This window comes from Podarcis liolepis, assembly GCF_965112155.1.
Source record: "Podarcis liolepis genome assembly, chromosome: 7".
NCBI lineage: Eukaryota > Metazoa > Chordata > Lepidosauria > Squamata > Lacertidae > Podarcis > Podarcis liolepis.
Genome location: NC_139561.1, coordinates 73,769,524 through 73,791,777, shown reverse-complemented (window position 1 = coordinate 73,791,777; position 22,254 = coordinate 73,769,524). Strand labels below are relative to the sequence as shown.

At 47.8% G+C, this 22,254-nt stretch overlaps 1 protein-coding gene across 1 annotated transcript in view; it reads right to left on the bottom strand.

Annotated features, from left to right (window-relative positions):
• NPHS1 (NPHS1 adhesion molecule, nephrin) overlaps positions 1-21,073 on the bottom strand; it is a 61,026-nt gene extending 39,953 nt beyond the window's left edge. The window contains exons 1-14 of the mRNA XM_083512287.1: positions 20,537-21,073; positions 18,286-18,400; positions 16,732-16,935; positions 15,205-15,327; positions 14,019-14,150; positions 11,277-11,358; positions 10,182-10,285; positions 8,972-9,093; positions 7,033-7,204; positions 5,167-5,324; positions 3,562-3,703; positions 3,314-3,438; positions 2,549-2,720; positions 771-900 (exon numbers count right to left, since the gene is read on the bottom strand). Coding sequence (XP_083368413.1) covers positions 771-900; positions 2,549-2,720; positions 3,314-3,438; positions 3,562-3,703; positions 5,167-5,324; positions 7,033-7,204; positions 8,972-9,093; positions 10,182-10,285; positions 11,277-11,358; positions 14,019-14,150; positions 15,205-15,327; positions 16,732-16,935; positions 18,286-18,346 — 1,727 coding nt within the window. The 5' untranslated portion in view covers positions 18,347-18,400; positions 20,537-21,073. The remainder of the gene's footprint in view (positions 1-770; positions 901-2,548; positions 2,721-3,313; positions 3,439-3,561; positions 3,704-5,166; positions 5,325-7,032; positions 7,205-8,971; positions 9,094-10,181; positions 10,286-11,276; positions 11,359-14,018; positions 14,151-15,204; positions 15,328-16,731; positions 16,936-18,285; positions 18,401-20,536) is intronic.
• Positions 21,074-22,254: the final 1,181 nt, after the last annotated feature.

The following is a 22,254-nucleotide window of genomic DNA, read 5'->3' as shown; positions in this document are numbered from 1 at the left end:
CTCTGCCCACTTGTGACTCCCAAGCATGGTTTTTGTGGTACTTATATAATAATAATACTATAATAATTTATTATTTATACCCCGCCCATCTGGCTGGATTTTCCCAGCCACTCTGGGCGGCTTCCAACAAATATTTAAAATACAATAAAACATCAGACATTAAAAAGTTCCCTAAACAGGGCTGCCTTCAGATGTCTTCTAAAAATCAGATAGTTGTTTATTTCCTTGACAGCTGATGGGGGGGTGTTCCACAGGGCAGGCACCACTACCGAGAAGGCCCTCTGCCTTACTTACAATGCTTATATTCATATGTAACCTACTGCAGTGTTTTTCAACTCCGGGTCCCCTGGTGCTGTTGGACTGCAGCTCCCATCATCCACAGCCAACTTAGCCAAAGGCTAAGGATGAAGGGAGCTGTCACCCAACAGTATCTAGAGATCCAAGGCTGAAGAACGCTGACCTACTGTAAACCACTTGGAGAACTTTGGATAATAACTTCTGTATAAGTGGAAATAATAATAATGCACACAGGAAAACAAGCTGGAGAGACTTGGGTGTCCACATCACCTTTGTCCATGGCTGAGCCCTAAGATGTTCCAGCAAACTGGAGCAGCAAAGAGTGAGAGGTCAAAGGACACAATCCTACCCAAGGTTCCAAAATGTATTGGACTAGCCCTGGCAGAAATGGACAAGGGCCTTTGAAGATATAGAGAGACCTGCAGGTGAAGCTGAAGTAGGATGGGCATTGGGGAAGTCAGACATCCTCTTACCTTTTCCCATCTTTGAGCCAGGTTAGGCTGGCGGGAGGGTTGCTACTGCCCGATTTGCAGTGAAGTGTCACCGACTGGCCAGGCCTGACCTCCTTGGCTGTCACTGTAATTTTTGCGCTTAGGGGTGGGACTGTGGAAAGAAAGTGGCTGGCTGTCAAGACTCAGGCCTCGGCGCCACCTCCTAGCTCTACCCTCCATGCCAATCTTCCCCAACCAGCTGCCCTCCAGATGCCTTAAACTACAACTCCCATCAGCCCTGGCCACAGTGACCATGATGGGAGTTGTCATTCAGAAGAAATTGGCAGGGGGTGTGGATTGGGGAAGGCCATATAAAGTCTGTATTCAGGCATTCTGCATTGAAGTACAGATAGGAGATATGGCTCAGTGGCAGAGCCTCTGGCTCACATGCAGAAGGCCCCGGGTTCAATCCCTGGCATCTCCTGATAGGGCTCAGAGAGCCTCTTTTCTGGAAATCCCAGAGAGCCACAGCAATCCAGTGTTGACAATACTGAGCTGGATGGATCAGTGGCGTGATTTGGTAAAAGGCAGCTTCCTATGTTCAGGTCCCATCTTTCCACTTGTGGTGCCACAACTCTTGGGGCCGAGCTTATCAATACACCAGAAACAAACAAGCCAAAAAGAATATTTCTTGCTTATGGATGCTATCACTTTAAAATAATAGAAGAGGGAAATCCCATATTTATGGGTTTCACCCATATCGTAAATCATTTGCATTTGGAAAGCTAGCAGGTCAGGAGTTCTAAAGCCCAGTCTTCTTCCCAGGATGCTTACTTGCTTGAGTCATCAATTTAATTTTATTTATATCCCACCCTTCCTCCCAAAGGAGCCCAGGGTGGCTTCCCAGGCACCCTCTACTAGACTCTGTATGAAAGCTGCCACTCAGTGAGAGAGGGGCTTTGCATGCAACAGGTCCCAGGTTTAACCCTTGGTTTCTCTAGATAGGGCTGGAAACAGACTTATTATGCCTGAAACCTTGGGAAACCGCTGACCGTCACTGTCGACAATAGTAAGCTAGATGCTATAACTTGGCATATTGCCCTTGCACCCTGCTCAATATACTGGTGAAGTTCAGCAGGCACCCAGGTTGCTTCAGAGGAGGGCAGGACCACGGACAGCTCACTGTGGTTCTGTATACAGAGGCAGGATGGACACAAGGCACCTAAGAGCAGCCAGCTTGGAACATTGTCCCATCAATGGTTTAGTCTGGAGCAAACAATGAGCTTAAGCAGCCTCTCCATCATTGGGTGGCAGTCTCAAGCTCCATCCCCTCCAAGGAAACTGGTTGGGTTTAAAGGGGCTCGGACGTATCCATCAGGTCTCTCCTGCTGCCTGGTGGGCCTGGTATTGTCCCACCCACTGGGATGGAGCCACTTTTCTGACATTGGCATCACTGCAGCCTGCCTGGATGCAGCTGGGGCAGGTGACCGCGAGGCTGGGGCTGTGCAGCCGCACTAGTGAAGTGGTCAGATTGGCTCCGCCAGTGGACTCAAACAGCCCCAGACTTGCCTCTACGCTGCCTTGCCCCAGCCCCAGGGTGGAGAAGATAGATGGGGAACCACGTGGACATTGACAGACATTGCAGGGGGTTCGACTAATTCTCCCTTGAGGTCCATTAAAATTTTACAGTTCTGTGATTCTGCAGACAGTTACATTTCTCTTGAGCATCTTGCTCTTATTTCTCAGTCACATGTCCCCCCGCAAACATGCCCTCCATTCAGATCAAGGCCGGAAGGGTGCACATGCGTGTTGAAGCTTACACTGGACATGCAGACGAGTCTCTGCAGTGAGCGCTGGGGTTCTGGAACTTCCAAATGCCTTGCAGTAGTAAGCAGCCATGTTGTCGCTGGCAGTCGTGGTGAGGAGCAGCTCCTTGGACACAATGTTCCCCGATGACCCCGGAGTTGTCCCGTCCCTCACTACTTTGCTCCCCTGTAGGAAGAATCCAGATTGCAGTGGGGGTAAGCGGAGAGGCAGCCACTCTGGGGGGGTTGGCCAATTGGGCACACATCGCTCTGTCCTCTAACAGGACTGGCCAACGGTCCTTAGGAGGAAGAGCCATGGGGTCACTTCTACTGCCCCAAGCAGCTACCATTTGTCATCTACCTCACTTTGTCTAATGCAATGGAGGGGAAACTCAGACCCAGGGGCCAAATTTGGCCTTCAGACCTTCCTACCTGTGTCCTTGAGACTCTCTCTGGGTGACAGCCCCTCCCCAACCACACCCTCTCACCCCAGACCATGCCCCTCACTGTCCTGGCTTCGCAACTTTTTTGCCTGGCTGTGATGTGCCCTTGAACACTGATCATGTCCCTTGGTTGCCAAGAAGGAGGACAGCATATGAGGGTGAGTGTCTAGCAACAAGCATATGGTACAAAGATAAAATTTGCATTCGTTGTTCTGCCAAGTTTTGCCTCTCCTCCTCAGCCACCACCATTGACTTGTGGAGCAGCTCTCAGGCTGAAAAAGTTTCCCACCCCGGCCTAATAGTAGGGCTGGCCCTGGAGGCAGTAATGCTGGACCACCTTGTACCACTCGAGGCGAGGCAGAGGGTGTCCGCCGCTGGCAAAGCAGGTAAGCTTGACTACAGTGCCAGCTCGAAAGCATGTTTCTGGGGGTGGCACATCAATCCAGATCTTCTGAGGTGGATCTGAAGGACAAAAACAAGAATGGGGAAGAGAAGGAGGAAACAGATATTAGAAGGGGGGGTTCAAAGCACGTCACACATGATAACCGTTGCCATGACACACACACAATCATCCCTCCTGCTCACACTGTACTCGGAGGGTCACGGTAGCACTCTTGGCGTAGAGGATGGCTTCATTGAAGGCCTCACAGATCAGAGACAATCCGTTGTCCTCACGGCGTGCTGTGTATGTGATGTTAGACACCGTGATCATCCCGCCATGAGCTGCCTGTAGGAAGATAGCAATTCTCATTTTGAGAAGGGAGAAGAGGCAGATCTAAACAACTGGTTTCAAAATGGCTGTTTCCCTGATTTCCCAGCACTCTGAAAGTCCACAGGTCCCTCTAACTTGGTATTGTCTACACTGACTGGCAGCAGGGCTTCAGAGAAGAGGAAACTCCAAACCCAACCAAAGATTGAACCTGGGACTTTCTGCAGGAAAGGCAGATGCTCTACCACTGATCTACAACCTTCCTCAATGATCATACAATGTTCTTACTTCCCCCACAATCTGGGACAGTACAATCTTCTCAGAGGCCCTTACTTTCCCACACTCATGGCCCCTAAACTCATGCTTCAGGCCCTCCCTGTCATGATCCGAACCAGCAGATAAGTCTTGACATGGAGGCAATGGAATCCACTGGTTTCGGAAGACCAGCGGTGGAAGTGGTGGACCCCAACCCAGGCTCTGATGGGCTGGAGCCTGTCCACCAGGAACCCATTGGCTAAGAGGCCCTGGAAAGAGAGTACTCTCCAAATTGGGACACCCTTAGAGAGAGTGTCCCAAAGGACTGCTGCCATAATGTACCGCCTCGCCTCCATTTTGTGCCCCCAAATAACCCCCTGGATTCAAAAATCTCCTGTTTGTCTGGAAAAGTTGGCAGGTGACATCTAAAAGTAGGGAAGGGAGAATCTGTCAGTTTTGGTTTTTCTCCATTCTCATTTTCCCAATCTCAAGTTCAGTTCTTCACCTTTCCACATACCACTTTGCACCAAAAACAAACAAACAAAAAACAAATAAAGACAAGTCCTCATGGAAACTCAGCAGCATTTTAGTGCAAATCTCTCTCAATATGCATATACAGTGGTACCTCGGGTTACATACGCTTCAGGTTACATACGCTTCAGGTTACAGACTCCGCTAACCCAGAAATATTACCTCGGGTTAAGAACTTTGCTTCAGGATGAGAACAGAAATTGTGCTCCGGCGGCGCGGCAGCAGCAGGAGGTCCCATTAGCTAAAGTGGTGCTTCAGGTTAAGAACAGTTTCAGGTTAAGAACGGACCTCCGGAACGAATTAAGTACATAACCAGAGGTACCACTGTATTTTTATACAATTTTGCCCAATACACACATTCTTACAATGCACTTCCACCTCACAGAATGCATTTTTGTCTCCTATTTTACTTACGCATGCCTTCTGATGCACGTTTGACTCCAGGGTACACATTTTTGTACACATTATGTGCACTGCAACATTCATAGAAGTGCGAATTTCAAAGGGCAGCTGTGTTTTGGTTCATCTATCATTTCAGAAAGTGCAGATTAAACAAGTTTGCCTTCAAATTCCTGCCCCATCCTTGGCTCAGGAACAAGAGAGGGTGAAATGCCCACTGACGCCCTCTAATTACCGTCCACATAGGACCCATCTCACTCAGCCTCCTAGCAGGATGGGTCCCTGCTATTGCCTACCTCTGACACAGTGACCTCTGTGGCGTTGAGCTCCTTCCAGCCCAGCCACCAGCGCAGCAAGACAGGTGGGTTGCTGGCAGAGGTGGAACAAGACAGCGAGACCTCCTTGTTTTCCTCGGTGCTGCTTGAGCCTATGATATTCACCTGGTCGGGGAGAACTGTCATCCAAAAAGTAGAGCCCAGGGGCGGGGGGGGGTGAGAGAGAGAAGGATATTAGTCACCCAGTGCAAGACTTAGATGTGCCCATTTTTGTTTTCAAATCAGTGTGTCCTTCTTTCCCTTTCACCAGGAGAAGAAAGTTGGTTGCGGTTTTGTTTGTCGTTCCAAGTGCCTCTGGGAAAGTACAACATGCTTGACTTTTGCGAAGGGAAGCAAGGTTGTTGTTGTTGTTGTTATTTACAAAATGGACCTAGTAGCTGAGGCTGCATATACACCCCAAGCACATTTTTCATCTCAAAGAATTCTGGGTGTTGTAGTTTGTCAAGGCTTGCTGGGAATTGTAACTCTGTGAAGTGTAAGCCACAGTGCCCGGTATTATTTGAGGGGTAAATGTGCCTTAAAGGTTTAGTGCAGCGGTTCTCTTAGCCTGTGGGTCCCCAGATGTTGGTGGACTACAACTCCCATCATCCCTGAGCTCTGGCCTTGCTAGCTAGGGATGATGGGAGTTGTAGTTCAACAACATCTGGGGACACACAGGTTGAGAACTGCTGGTTTAGTGGGTATGCAGAATCAGGGCCATCTTACCCATAGGCAATAGGGGTGCGGGGCACCCAGCTCTCAGGGGCTCCAGGCCTAGAGTCTGGGGCCCGAGAGTTGAGTCTGGGGAAGAGCCCGCCCATTGGTCGGAGCACTGCAGCGGCTCTTCTGCTGTGCCGCAAGTTCGGGGGCGACTGAGCCAGCGAGACACTGAGGTGGCTGGCCAGCTCCACCCTCCTACGCGCCTGGGACTGGGCAACTGGGAGGTGGGCGCCAGGCAAATCTTTGCACCCCGGCACCACATATGCTTAAGACAGCCCTGTGCAGGATAGTGTCTGCATTCAAACATAGCAAAAAGCTCTAGTTACAGGAAGGAGACACAGAGAGATTTGTGCGCATGTACTCCCCATCCCTCTCTTCTGGTGGAAAGGAGGAGATTGGAGGTTTCGCTTCTGTCTTAAAACAACCACAGTTTACCTTTCCATCTGAACCCTAAAATGCGCTTAATCTTAACTATGGTTTCTTGGAACCAGTGCTGAGTCAAAGTATTTGAGCCCATTTAATTTTGCAAGTTTCACAAAGGTGGGGAGGAGAAAATATGCTTCTGAAGACAAGATTAATTTTCAGAGGGTGAATTCCTAAGAACGTTCAAGGGGTGATATTACCTTGAAAGATATGTTAGCTGAGGATATTGTCTTCCTTCTACTTCTTTTTTAAATAAAAGTTAAAGAAACATTGCTCCTTGACCAATCTTCCCCTCCAAAAAGTTCCTCTGGGAATAACACTATCAAGAGGGAGCATTTTTCCCATTGGGGCATTTAATTCCAGGAATACCAGTGATCTACTGTCACTTGAAGTAATGGAAAGACTTACGGTATTGCAAAAAGAACACACAATTGTATTATACAATTGTATTGTAATTGTATTATACTGTATTGCAAAAAAGAACACACCTCATACTTGAAAGCATGGCTACAGCACCCACAAATTAGCATTTGCTTGTCCCCTCCCCAAGTCACCAAATATTTCCCCCCTACACACACACTTCTGTGGGGATGAGTGGTCCCAGGAAAGGAAGGGGGGATATTCAGTCAAGTCTTGGTTAAAACAAGTCACCTTCATGACAAACTACCCAGGCATGTTTTGGGAAGGGACAATCCCAACACTCACAGACCACGTGCAGAGTGATGCTGGCTTGCAGGGGAAGGGGCAAGACTTGGTTCAAGGCCTGGCAGCTGATTGTAGCCATGTTGTCTTCTGCTGTGATGCTGAGGCTGAGGGAGCTCCGGGACAATTGGCTGGCGTCGTCTGTCTCCCAGTTCGTGGAAATCACTTCATCATTCTGTAAGGCACAAGCCCATATCTGAGATCCAGGGGAAAGAGCCTGGAAGCTCAAGGATGGGGACCTGACCAACCAAGGGGCGGTGTTGACAAGATAGGGGAGGGGCCTGGCAGTGCCCAGTATACCTGAAGGAGCATCTCCACCCCCATCGTTCAGTCCAAACATTGAGGTCCAGCTCCGAGGGTCTTCTGGCGGTTCCCTCACTGCGAGAAGTGAGGTTACAGGGAACCAGGCAGAGGGCCTTCTCGGTAGTGGCACCCGCCCTGTGGAATGCTCTCCCATCAGATGTCAAGGAAATAGACAACTATCTGACTTTTAGAAGACATCTGAAGGCAACCCTGTTTAGGGAAGTTTTTAATGTCTGATTATTTAGCGTGTTTTGAATATTCTGCTGGGAGCTGCCCAGAGTGGCTGGGGAAACCCAGACAGATGAGTGGGGTATAAATAAATTAGTAGTAGTAGTATGCCAGGATAGGAGCGGAGGACAGATGCAGTTAGGCAATCAGTAACAATCCGCTGGCCCTAAGGCACCATGACTTTGGAGCTCAATGAGCACAGGGGCTGAACAAATAGCAAACTTTATCAAGCCAACAGGGAAATAACATGTTTTGGGCTCCCAGACTTCTTTCCTTCCTTCTCTTAGAGGCCAGGAGAAGGAGGATAGAGCCTAGGGCCCAGCAAACCTTGTAACACCCTATACAAATTGGACAACATGTCCATTCATAAAACCCCTATGCACCATCACTAGAAAACCTCAGGGATGTTGGAAGCTGATTTCTAGTGCTTGTAAGACTCCTGGTCTATCTAGCTATACCCCTTGGAGCAGCCAGTCCAGAGTTTCAGGCAGGGGTCTTTCCTGTAGAAGGCTAGCATTGAATCTTGGGTCTTCTGTGTGAACGCCGTGTGCTCTGTGGCTCTTCCCCAGTAGAACAGCCACCAGGTGGAGCAACTGCTGTATGCGGGCTGTTTCAAACCATGTGAGAACTGTAATACATTGAGCAATCCTTAGCTGCTTTGTCATCAATGAATATACATGAACATTCCAACTGATGAGAGAGATGGGCAAATCACAGAATGCTGAGCTACTGCTATAAAGAAGGGAGAAAGGGAACAGAAACACAGAGGGGAGACGGGGGTGCTGAAAGAAAAGACCCATCAGGAACAAGGATGGCAGAGGCATGGAAGAAGGCCAGATGACTGGGGGGGGGGTGGAGGCTGCAGCAAGTCAAGGAGAAGGTGGAAGAGGCCAAGGGCTAAAAGACAGACAGAGTGCATTGAGGAATGTAGGGAGAGATCAAAGAGAACAGAAAGCTGAGCTAAAACTCCACACCAGATAATGGGACAGGAAGGGCTGTACTGTTGCTGATGTAGCAGAAGGGGAATTGTGGGGTCATAACATATAGCCTGTCAGAAAATCTGGCTACAGGTCCCTCACTGGCTGCTAACAGAATAATTACCACCAGGTGGCACTCACTGGAACGTTTTTGCATTTACAGCCTGGAAGTCACAGAAATGTCCACCCAAATGTTAAGGAGAGCAGGAGTCATGGTCTGCTGTACAGTATCCCAAGCTCCAGACACCTGGGGGGAGGATCTGGGCTTTCTCCAATAGCAAATGATTTGTCATCCTGCTCACAAAAAAAGAAAAGAATTGTGCACACACGAAAACAGCTCTCCTCTCCCCAGAGCACAAGGGGGGGGGAGGGGAACTCAACTCATCAAACAAGTCAGTACAAAAAGACTAGCGCCTCAAAGTTCCCCCACTCACCTTTAGCCATTGCAGGGTAGCCAGTGGGTTCCCACTCAAAGAAATACAGGTCAGCTCTATCTTGTCCTTGGCTTTTACTGTGGGGCCATCGTATCCCTTGATGACAGGTGGCTGTGGTGGGACTGTCAAAGAGAGAAGAACGATATGGCTGGAACTCAAAGGAGAGGAGGTCCCTAAGGCCACCAGTTCCTGTTTACCTACAGCAACCTTCCCTTTCCATAGGGGTGGAGAGGCAGTGTGGTGCAGTGGTTAGAGTGTCAGACTAGGGCCTAACTGCAGTTTCCAGGGCAGGCGCAAGGGAAGTCTTGCATAGAATGCATTGCGGTAATCCATTCTTGAAGTCACCAGTGGATCAACTACGGTAGCCAAGCTCTCCTTGTTCAGGAATGGTCAAAGATGTCATACCCATTGACCATTATGCTTGACCGCTGGCCAGACTGGCTGGGACTGATGGGAGCTGGAGTCCAGCAACATCTAGAGGCCACAGATTCTGCACCTTTGCTCTAAATCAGTCAAAGGCTACTGAGTTATCATCGTCAAAATGATAGGGCAAAAGCTGGGACGCAGGTCTGTTTTGAATGACAAGCGCTGATCCACAGAGGAAACTAAACACACCTAAATCAAACAGGCTGTTTACAAGGACTTAGGAGGATGGCGTTTGCCTGGCTGGGTTGACCAGACCTTAAAGATTTTGGTGACATCCACACCATTATCTTAAAATGCATTTAAAGCACATGTATTCCTACAAATAAATCCTGGGAATTGTAGTTTGTCAAGGGTGCTGAGAATTGTAGCTCTGTGAACGGTAAACTACAGTTGCCAGGATTCTTTGGGGGAAGACGTGTGCTTTAAAAGTGTGGTGTGGATTGGACCTCAGCGGATATGGGCTTTTTCCATCACATGCTGACCTTGTCTTGTTTTCAAAAGAACCTTAAAAAAAGAAAACCCAACCCACCCTTTAATTATCTCATACTTTCCCTTGTCCATTTGCTCTGTTATCGTCTCTTGTTTCTTCTGCCTTTTATTGCGACTGCCCTGGGTGATCTCTCGCTTCCTCCTCCACCTCCTCATTCCTTATCCTTTTGTGTTTGTTTGTTTTTTATTAGGAAAGAAATAACAGTTTCCTTGGGCACTTAGTGGCGATTATGCTGACGGTTACCTTTAGCCCTGGAAAAGGGAAAGGTCTGACGAAGCATTCCGAGTGACTTACACAGGATATTCATGGTGAAGCTGACAACAACTGGGATTAAGGCAACTGGGTTAGAAGCTGCGCACGTCAGCCGTTGCCTGTTGTCTGAGCTCTGGGGAGTGATCCTGGAAGAAAGCAGAGGAGGAGACCACAGGAGCGATTCAAAGCTAGTAATTGTTTTTGGTGGGGGGTGGTCTGGTTTGGTTCACACAAACCTACATCATTTGCACTTTCCAAAGGAATACACTAAACCAAACTGCAGCTGCCTTCGAAATTCTCACTTCTCCTAATTTGGCAATACAGTTGTCCAGCTAAAGAATGGGTTAAAAAATGGTCCTAGCAGGGGAAAATGTGTGCATCAAAATGCATAAGTTAGTGAAAACAGCGTGAAAAAATGCATCCCTTTTGGAGGGGAAATTGCTTTGCAAAAAATGTGTTGATTAGAGAACATTTGCATGCAAAAATGTGTATCTGAGGAGAATTTTTTTTGAACTGCAAACTGATGAGGAAAGGTGGCAAACCGAATTTAAGATTGGAAAAATGAGAAGCTGAGACAAACCACAATGGAAGGATTTATTCTTCCCTAGCTATCCTCTCATTTGGCCCCTACTCTGCATGTACCCCTCTCCACATTCCTTCAGCTTTTGACTTCCACTGTAGAGCAGCCTTTAAAAAAAAGATAAAGGACCCCTGGACGGTTAACTCCAGTCAAAGGTGACTATAGCGTTGCAGCGCTCATCTTGCTTTCAGGCCAAGGGAGCTGGCGCTTGTCCACAGACAGTTTTCTGGGTCATGTGGCCAGCATGACTAAACCGCTTCTGATGCAACAGAACACCGTGACAGAAACCAGAGCACACGGATGCACTATTTACTTTGACGCCACAGTGGTACCTATTTATCTACTTGCACTGGTGTGCTTTTGAACTGCTAGGTTGGCAGGAGCTGGGACAGAGCAACGGGAGCTCTCCCCATTGCGGATTCGAACTGCCGACCTTCTGACTGGCAAGCCCAAGAGGCTCAGTGGTTTAGACCAGAGCGCCACCCACATCCCAGAGCAGCCCTGCATACAGGCGACTGGGGGCTAGCGCTATAGAGCTCCTTCCATGCTCTTCGCACCTCAGCATGGCCTCTGTGCTGAAGAGCTTGTCGTTGGAGCCAGGTTGGATGCTGGATGACACATCTGTCACTTCCTTGTCACCTGGGGAGAAAGGGAAGATTGGTAAGGGGGATGCTAATTCCGTGGCCTAGTCAACCTTCCACATACCCCCATGGTAGCCCTCAAAAATACCCCCACCCCACCCCGCCAAGACTAGCACAGTATGAAGCAAGGGACCCCATGCTAGGAAGGGAAAAAACTGGCCTAAACTAGCTGGGTGCCCAAGGTGAGACCCTAGAATGGTACCTCCCTTCCCCACTAATAAACACACCTCTGAAAACCAGTTAGCAGGAGAAGGCCGCTATTCTGCTCAGGAACTGCTTGAGGGCTTCCCAGAGGCAACTGTGAGAACACAATGCAGGACTTAGATCTGATCTAGCAGGGCTCTGATTATGAGACAGGGGCCAGAGCTCAGTTGAAGAGCATCTGCTGTGCAGGCAGATGGTCCCAGCCTCAATCACTGTTATTTCCAGATTGCACAGGGAATGTCTCCTTGCCGGGAACCCTAGAACGCCACAGCCAGACAGTGTGGCCAGTACTGAGCCACGTGTACCAAAGGTCTGAATCAGAATAAGGCAGCTTCCTAAGTTCTAAGCACAGATCACCATCTTCCATGCTCTGGCACAGTTCCAGGACATTTCAACGACAGCTTGTGCAACAGAATTTCTGTTGGGATAAGAGGGTCCAATTACCTAATGAAATCCTTTCGTATGCAGTGTGAGCAGCGTTTAACTAGTGAGTCTTGATTAGAGAGTAGACTTTACCTGTTGCAATTACACAGAGAGAGATGCGTGTAGGGAAAGGGGGAGTTGTTTATTGTAGGAAATACATAACTCAGATAGAAAAGTTTCTAGTTCTAGAATGTGGTATATACCAGCCTCATTTAGCCAACATACTTAACTCTAATGGATGCATGAAGGGGTTAAGACCACAGAGTAAGCTGTCCTGCCAGGCTTAGCTAGGTTACACACCCTCACTTTGGGAGGTAGGGTTACCAAACACTTTGTTCTTTTTCTTCCACCATGTGAACCCTTCTAATAAGGATATCTAAGCTGAATGTTCCAAGCCATCTTTGTGCTTCTATACAAATAACTTAGAAGCATTTCCCACTTTTTGAAACTAAGTTGTACTGCGTGTCTTTTCTTGCTGCTGTATGGAAAAAATACATGAATCTGACCTTTGAAGAGTAAGTAAACTATTTTTAACTTACCAATCGTGTGGTCTCTTTCTATGCTAAGGGAAGAGCGGAGCTTTGGAAGAAACTTAGAAGGGGGTATTTTAAAGGTCTAACAGCCAATATTTCCACGCTTTACTTTGCTGCATGTTTGTGATTTTAAATCTCTGCTGGGGCTCTCTCACCAAAGATTACTTGCCCCAAACACTGGATCTAAGCATCCAGAGAAATTTCCTTCTATTTTATGATGTCTAGTATGTTCCCCTTAAACAAGCAACAACAACAACCTAACTAGTCTAGAAAACAAGGCATCCATGCTTGCTCATCTACTCTCTCAGAGTATAGTAAAAGATGACCTCTCCTCTTGAGGTCCAAGAATCAGTGGGAAAAGGAAGAAGCTGTAAACAGGATGCAACTGAAGACATATCAGTCTAAACAACAAGTAGATAGAGAACTAAGCTGATAGGCTAAAGGTACATGGATAGTATGGGAATGTGACTGTCCCTCAGTCTATTTGTCTTAATCCAATGCAAAGCTCTCTTTTTACGAATTGAGTTGCACCCAAACTTCCATGGGCCAAAACTCGCCTTGCCATTTGCTCTGCTACTTTTAATGGCACCCCGACAAATCTGATTGTGTTATTTTAGAGACTTTAAAATGTTCGCCAATATTAATATTTATGGTTCCGATAGCACAAGATTAGACCATGGTGAATGTATCTTCTCAGATCAGCTGATTGTATAAACAAACCGCTGCTGGTGTCTGGTGCTGGATGAAATGTATGTTGAAAGGCGGAGAAATGTTACATTTAAGTTTCTCTATAGTTTTATCTCTAGTTGACTAAGGAATTATTCATGCATGAGAATTCCTCATTATAACTGTGCAAAAGCTAGATTTCCTCCTCAATCAATGATGAATGCATTTGCACAGAGAGACACTAGAAAAGCATTTCCTAAATAAATAAAACATTCAGATTATATATCAATGTTTTCTGGGTGGGTGCCGTATTTTGTTTTCATGTGTTATTTTTATTATTGTTATTATGGCCGGGGGGGACACAAAATGTGGAAGTGGCACAGGTCTCTCTGGACCTCAGAGAGGGCCTGTGAACCAGCCAGTGGAACCATTGTCCCAGAAACATCTCTTTGCTCAGTGAAAATGAGAGAAACTGGAGGATGATCCATTAGGGCAAATGGGCACTACCCCACCAACCTGTCTGCCTTCACCCAAGCCCCACCTGCCTGCCTTCCTCTTTCTGCTCAGTCCAGGGGGTGGCACTGCCACCGCCTCCATCTTTGTGTTGCCCTTGTAGAACTCAGTGGAGAGAAGGATGGAGCAAATACTAGAATTAGTTGCCTCTGCCTGCCATGGGTTACACCTACTGGTTAGCCTCCCCGCCCTACAAGTCACAAAGAGCACCAGCAACCACTGGCAAGGTGTATGACACAAAATCAGCCCCTGCCCCTCCCCTCCCAAAGAACAATCCCGCAACTTGTGGAAGGAACTAGGATCCATGCAACCTCCTCACCCCTGCGGAAGGTGATCTCGGCTGCAGGCCGGGCATCTTCCACCTGGCAGTGCACCGTATATTCCATACCAGCCACCCAGGTCACTGTGCTGTTGGCTGGGTACTCCCTAATGAGCGGCCTCTTGGGGGGAACTATAAGGAAAAGAAGTAAAGTGAAGAAGGGTGAGATGTGGTTGCTTTTCTCCACTCTACTTCCACCACCAGAAGCATCCTCCCCACATGTCAGGCTTCGGGGAATTGGCCCCCGTGGCCCTAAATGAGCAGATCAAACGAAAGGAATTCTTACCAGTTAGTTTCTTTAATAAACACAGCGAAGGACAAAAGAAAGCGTCAACCCAGAATGGTGGTGCTCCCAATTAAGGCTTACACTCCCTCCGTCCCTATTAATCTATGTCACTCTTACGTGTTGTAATCTGAGCTTGTACCCTCTGTGCTTTCTGTTCTGAGTCTTTCTGAGCTCTTCTCAAACTTGGGCTGTCCAGAGGCTGTGAATCTGTTAACCCTCTCTCTTCCAGTGTTTCTTCTCCTAGCTGTTCCCCATCCAGTATTTCCCAACTTCTGCCTTCTGAACTATGCCCTTCTGCTAACCGCTGTTCCAGATCTAGACTATCCTCCTGCTCCTAGGAAGATTCAGGAGCAGGAGCAGGGCGAAGGGGGGTTCCCACCATTCCTCCTCAGTGCATCCCTCCTCAACACGGTCCCTGACACCACACAGCACTTTCATAGCTAAAACCATTGTGTGCAAAGGGTTAAAGCAGATTCAGTCAGATCAGGCAACCCTTTTCAGCTCAGGGGCCAAATTCTCTTGGGATCAACCTTCCAGGGTCTGCATAGCAGTTCAGATGCAGAAGTGGGCAGAGCATTGGATGTGATGCTTCTCTTGTCCAATAGGCTTCATTCCAGCCATGTGAAACACAAAGGTTTCTATGGGCACACACACACACACACAGGCCCAGGCACCACACATCTCTCCCTCCTTCTCCCAAGGAAGAAAGAGGCATTGTCACAGCACAAGGGCACATTCCAGCCAGGCAAAAGAACCCAAAGAGGGTGTGGCCTCTGGGAAAGGGTGTGGTCCGCAGAGAGTCACATGGCTGTTTCTCAACCAATTCTGGAAGAGGGAACGCAAATGAATTGATTAGGAGAGGAGCCGACCGTGAGCTCCCAGATTCCTTCTGGCACTTACTCAGCACAGAGAGCAGCACACTGCGAGAGATGATGCCTCTGCTTTTCTCCGAAGGGCCCACCTGGCACTCGTACACGGCATCGTCTTCCAGTTGGCTCCTTGTTATTTGCAGGTTAAACTTGCCTGAAGTATCAAAAGGCAAGTCGAAATGATATTTTCCCCCATGTTTGGTTCAAATTATTCTCATTCTGGGACACATTCTCCAATCCTGCTTTGGGCTTGCTAGTTATCAGACACATGGCACTGTCACTGTTACCCATCCAAGAGGGTTCTCCAATCCTCTCCCAGCTATTTCACTATACAGTGGACACTTGGGTTGTGAATGTGATCCGTGCGGGATGCACGTTCGCAACCCGCAGCATTCGCAACCTGCGCAGGTTGAGATTCAGCGCTTCTGCGCATGCGCAACTGCTGAAACCCGGAAGTAACCCGTTCCAGTACTTCCGAGTTTTGGCAGTCCGTAACCTGAAAAAAACGCAACCTGAAGTATCTGTAACCCAAGGTATGACTATACTGTGTCACCTTCTCCATAACTATTAATACGCTGATGCTGTTCTTCCTAATGCAGGATTTGGTGTCCTAAAAATGCCATTTATCAGTTATTTCAGAAGCACCAAGTTTCGACTTCATTTCAGTTTTGTTTTATTTAAATAAAGAAATTGCCACTGCTTCCCCTCTAAAAAAAATCATACAGGATTCCCCAGGAAGAACACTTAAGTCAATATCATAACCATTTAAATCCTCTCCAAAAAAACAACAACCCAAAAAAAAAATTAAAACAGTAGGATGGCAGTGGGTGAAGCAATATATCTTAGCAGCAATGGAATATACAGCATCAGCACGTTCATACAAACCTAATGTGAGAAGTTGTTTTTTTTTCGGTTTCACAACAATTCCTCCCAACATACATCTTAGTCAGTTCCAGTCTTTCCCCCAGAACCTGACAAATGTCCCCATCACTCCTATCGTGGGTCTGTGTTCCCTAATATAAATCACAAATATGTTCCTAGCTCTCATGATTGCTGGCAAATCATGAGACTGGAGATGTCTCCATGCTTTTTCCCTTCCCTTCCTTCCTTGGCAATTTTCTTGAAATTATTTGAAAACCTTATTCACAAAAATAGAGCTGAAGCAGTGTTGCAAAGCAGAACCAGACATCGGAGGACAGGGAATCTGTGGCCCTCTAAATCAGGGGTGCACAACCTGCAACCCTCCAGTAGTTTCTGGACTACAGCTCCCATCAGCCCCAGCCAACATAGCCAGTGATCAGGGATGATGGGAGGTGTAGTCCAACAACATCTGGAAGGCCACAGGTTGTGCACCCCTGCTCTAGTTGTTGTTGTACTCCAGCTCCCATCAGCCCCAGCCAGCATGGCCAGGAATGATGGGTGTTGTAGTCTAGCAACTTCTGGAAGGCCACAGATTTCCCAGCCCTGCCCTAATTGATAGAGGCAGCTAGTTGGAAGTGGCAGCTTGGTGGAAGCTAGTTCCAATGACCCCCACACAAAAAACCTGGAGACTTCTCACCTTGGCTAGGATCTCTCACCATGCTGTAGCGTGGAAACCTAGGGATGTCCTGGTTGGGTCCCAACAAAAGCCCATCCTTCACCCACTGCACAATGCCAGATAGGTTGTCCACCTCACACCTTAGCAGAGCTGTTTTCCCTTCATGGACGGTGACGTTATCCGGCTCCACACGGAAGGCCTGTTGAAGGTTCTCAGCACAGCAACCTAGGAGATCCACAATATGAATGATGGCCAACAGCTATGCTCATTCAAAGTCTGCCTATTTCCTCCAATCCAACTACATGCAAATGTCCACTTCCCTGAAACTCAGCAAAGAAAAGGGAGGCTATCAGAGAACAGCTCAAATGCAACTACACCTTTCCAAACAGGTGGCTGTCCAGTCGGTGCCTCAACACCTCCAAGCAAAAGAGAGCCCACCACCTCCTACAGCAGCCTCTGTTCCACTCTCAAACAGCTCTTGCTGTTGGGAAATTCCCCCTCATCTTTAGCTGAAATCTATTTCCTTGAAATTTCCATCCATTGGTTCTAGCCAAGGCTGCTTGAACTTCTGCATGACAGCCCTTCAGATATTTAAATACACTTGTCATGCTTCTCCTGGGGAAGGGTGGCAGGTCATGGTATATGTATAGCATATATGTATAGCATCTGCTATACATACAGAAGGTCCCACATTCAATCCCTGGCATCTCCAAGAAGGGCTGAAAACATCCCCTGTGTGAAAATCCCCTGCCAGTCAGTGTAGACAATGCTGGACTCACTGGACCAGTTGTCTAACTCAGTATAAAGCAGCATCCTTTGTTCCTGCCCTAATCTTCTTTTCTCCAGGTGAAACATCTCCAGCTCCTTCAACCATTCTTCACAGAACTTGGTTTCCAAACCCATCACCATCCCAACCACCCTCCTCTGGACTCTCTTAAGTTCCTCAATGCCCTTATTAAAATGTGGTGACCAGAACTGGATGCAGTACTCTAGATGCAGCCTGTCCAGCTCACAATCGGGTGCAATTATTACTTCCCAAGATCTGGACACAAGATCTGGGTAACAGAAGCATTGATACCCCTTTGGAACTGCACCCCATCCTTCCTTATATGACCCAGCTTGTCAGGAGCTCTAAGCTGTCATGTCCTACTGTGAAGGATTAGGGCTTTGGGGTATTTTATATTGCGTTTTAGGTTGTAAAACTCAAGTTGTAAAATGCTTGCTTTTTGCTTTAAAGGCTTACTTGCACATGAGGGTCAAAAGTTCACAGGAAGGTCAAAAGTACAGGAGGAATGGTTTGGCACAGCCTGAACCAGTTAAGTCCAGCAGGCTATTTAGTGGAGATAGCCAGAGAATAATCAAGATATCCACTTGGCAGCAATGGTGAGGTGAAAAGGAAGGAGGGGTTGGTGTTCTTCCATTTCCTCTCACAAGGCAGGTTACAGCCTATGCCACCTCGCCTGCTTAGACCCTTCCTGGAGTCATGCGACTGGCCACTGGGCAAAACAGACCAGCAGACCAGACAGATCATTGGTCTGGACCAGCAGTGCTCCTCTTAAGTTCTGTATGTCTCACCTTGGTTGATCAGGTTGAGGAGGAGACGGATGAGCAGGATGCCCAGGCCCCAGGACACCATTCCTACCTGCTGTCACTCTGGAAGTAAGAATCAGGGTCTTGGGGTCTTGTAAACCTACAAGTGATCATCACAGAGATGGTTGTGAGAGATGAAGGTAAGAGATGGTGATGCGGCCATTGGCACCCTTACCCTCATGTGAGTGGATGTGGATGACGTTAGACTTAAATATGAAGGAGAAAAAGACTTTTTAAGAACATAAGGATCTGGGAGATCATCATTGTGCTGGATCATCCAGTCAGTGATGCACGTAGGTAATTTTAGGCTCTGGACTTAATGGTCTAGCAGCAGAGGTGGGCTCTTTAGAGAGTGATGTATACTCTTGCTTTATTTGCTTCAGAATGTGGGTTTGCTGCATTTGGGTGCCCTCCTGCTCATTCTGCAGAGCAAAGCCCTGGTCTTCTGCGCCCAAAGTCCTTCCCTAACAGCACCACTGCATCTAGTCCTAAAAATATAGAGAGATCCCGGCTGGATCAAAACAAAGATCACCTAGTTTGGCACCCTGTTTCCCATAGTGGCTGCCCAGGTGCCTCTGGAATGCCCATCCATCAACTGGTACCCAGAGGCATAATGCCTATGATAATGGAGGTAATATACAGCCCTCGCGACTAGCAGCCTCATCCTCCATGAATTTATCTAATTGAAGTCAATGAGCTACATCAGAGGTTAGCGGACTCCATGGCTCAAATGTGCATTGTGTAAAGAAGTGCTTCCAGCATTCAGCTTCAGTGCATGGCCCTGGATCCTAGTATTATGACAGAGGGGAGGAAACTTCTCTCCGTCCATTTCTCCACATCACACAATGGGCCAGGGGTCAGCTTCACCTGCTGAACAGCAGCCTGAAGGGGAGAAGCTGGAATGGCTCCACCTGCAACTGATCAGCCTTCAAGGACATGGAGAAGAAGGGTACTGATGAGAAACAGCTGGCTTCAGCCTTCTTAAACAGAGCTCTCAGCAGCACTCAGATGCTGGAAACAATGTATGTGGTTCCAGGCCCTACCTTGCTGCTTCTTCCTCTACATCTGGACCCTTGACTCTGTGATCACCTGGATTCCCTGACCTCAGGGCTGTTTGACTTCATATGTGGATTCTGCTCTCAGGCAAGTGTTCCTTAGAGACTCCTAGCCCCAGCTTGCTCAGCAACGGGACTCGATGGGGCCACAACAGCCATTGGTGACCCTGGTTTTTTTTAAATTATTCCCATCAGTTGTCTTTTTCCCCAAACTTAAAAATCTCAAACGTTTAGTTTTCACTGTCGGGAAAGTATCAATAACTGGTTTTATTGAGAATTTTGACATTTTAGTTCATAGCTTTAGAGGTGCTGTGGTTCCTTTTTACAAAAAAGTGGTATATAAATGTTGAACAACCATTAAAGCTTTTCTTTTTCTTCTTTGCAATGCCCAGCTGTCAGATCTCCTTCTGCCCTCTCCAGAGCATCAGCAAACATCTGTTCCAACTTCTGCCCATCCAACAGTCAGAAGACAGCTATCATGTCTCCCTTTAATCTTCTCTTCCCCGAGCTAAACAATTATTTATCTTACTGAACAAGATTTATATACTGCTTGATTGTAGGAAACCCTCTAAGAGGTTACAATAAATATTAAAATTATCAATAGAAACCTTGAAAAACAATTAAACTCAACAGCATAAAAGATTAAGACATATCAACATCTGCATGTCTAGACAGGCTTGCCTAAACGAAAATGTTTTTCAGCATGAACTAGTAGAGTGAATGCACCTGCCTGGTGTCAACAGACAGGGACTTCCAAAGTATAGATACTGCCACACTAAAATTTCTTACAGCTGCAGAGCGAGTGTCAAGTGATGCCTGTAACCTTGTCCAGTTTGCTATATTGAAGCAGCCAGGTGGGTTTATATGGGGTAAGGCAAGTAAACTGGTCCCCGGCTGTTAAGCAAGTCAACATGCCCAGGTCCTTCCTCAAGTCATAGGATTTGGTTTCCATACCCAGCAACTATCCTGATTCCCCTCCCTGGAAACTCTAAAGCACTTCAATGCTTTTAAAATGTGAACTGGGTGCAGTACTCTAGGTTCAGCCTGGCCAGCAAAGAAGAGAGCAGAACTATTACTTTTTGCAGACTGGACATTAATGAAAGCATTGATCTCTCTCTCACACTCACACACACACACACACACACACACACAGAAAAAACACACACACACCATGATCTTACCTTGCTCTAAGTGCCCAGTGTCCAGAGATTGACTCTTCTGAGCCTCTCCTGAAGTAGGACTGCCGAGTCAGTGAGATGGCTGAGATGCCAGCACCGGTCCCTCCTCCACAGCCGCCTGCTAAGGAACCTGCCCACTTCATCGCTTACAAGCACCTAAGGAAAACAAGCAGAGGCAAGGAATCCACCCCATTCTCCATGGAGGAGGCCTGGGAGGTGGCAGTGCTGACTCCACGATTTGGGTGGGCTCCACAGAATCCTGACTGGGAGGGGAGGCCTTAAACGGGAATCAGCAGGGCATGTGAAATGAATTTCCTGGTCTTCTTGAATACTTTGTGCAAAATGGGAAACGATAACACAAAATGGAAATGATGGCACTACATACCAGTGGGCCCTGATATTGGGGGCTGGGAATCTCTTTCTAACCTATTTTCCAGAGGCAACAGTGGCTGAATATACACACCACAAACAGTGACCCGTCTTTTGAACTTTTAGGAGGAGATAATACATTACCTCTCTGCAGTCTAAATTAGCCATTTTTCCTAGTTGGTCGGGGCTGTACTAAAGGGGCAGTGATTTCTGATCACATGAAGATCTTGCATTACCCAAACAGCATCTTCGGCTCCTTTACCAGGATGTTATTATCCTTCTGCTTGCAGTGGCTAAAAGCAATGCTCTCTCACTTTCACATGAATAGGTGTGATGATCACAGGTCTTTAAAAGTTCAAGGGTTTGCTGTGTGAATACCTGGGCACATTCGAATCCGCCCAAAGTCAGGCCAGCTCTTACCAGCAGAGGGCAGCAGCATCACACACACTCTGCGACAAGGAGGGCGCTCAGCCCCCTGGAAACAGCAAGCCTGTTTAGGGACGAGGCAAGTTCTGCAAACATGGTCAAAGTCAAAAGGACAGAGGAAGCCACCGGCATCTGTGAAAGTTACCGAAGCAAAGGTAAAAGGGACACCCTGATTTGGGGACTGCCATCCAGAAACGTTTCACCCTGATAAATCACCACTAGCAACAGACACCTTGCCAGGGACAAAGGGTCCTGTTTTCCTTGGCAGCACCTGCACTGACCAGAGACTGTGCGCGCACAAATGCCCATTTGCATTGGGCGCGCCTTGGCAAGGATTGCCTGCACGCCCCACTCCGTGCTATCAGGCAGTGTGTGTGCCAGTTCACGACCAATGTATGCGATCTGCATTGCAGCACAGGCATAATCTCAGGTATAATAGCGATCGGAGCGGATTGCAGGAAGAGCAATGGCACCAGGTCATCCTGCAGCGCAACACATTAGTATGTCGGGGCATGCGCCTTGCTGCCGCTCTCGTTCGCATTGGACCTACAAGAGCCACTTGTAAAGGCGCTGGCCTTTGGCTTGTCATCCCAGGCTCCCTCAGCCAAATGTCCTCAGAGACAGCAGATTTGGCACTCGGCGGAAGGGACGTATATTTTATAGAGGTCTCTTGGCACCTGCCTTCAGTGGCCTTCAGTCACAGCACAGGCACACAGGAAGCTGCCTTACACAGAGTCAGATCAAAAGAGCGGCCAGCCAAAGAAGAGAGTGGCTCTGGAGGAATAGCCATACTGCTGCCTCCGAGCATCTGCCACCTGAAGCAATTGCCTCGCTCTGCCCAATGATAGGGTTGGTCCTGCCTGGCTAAGCAGAGGTGGGGAATATAGGGAGCTGCCTTGTACAGACACCATCTAGCCCAGTTTTGT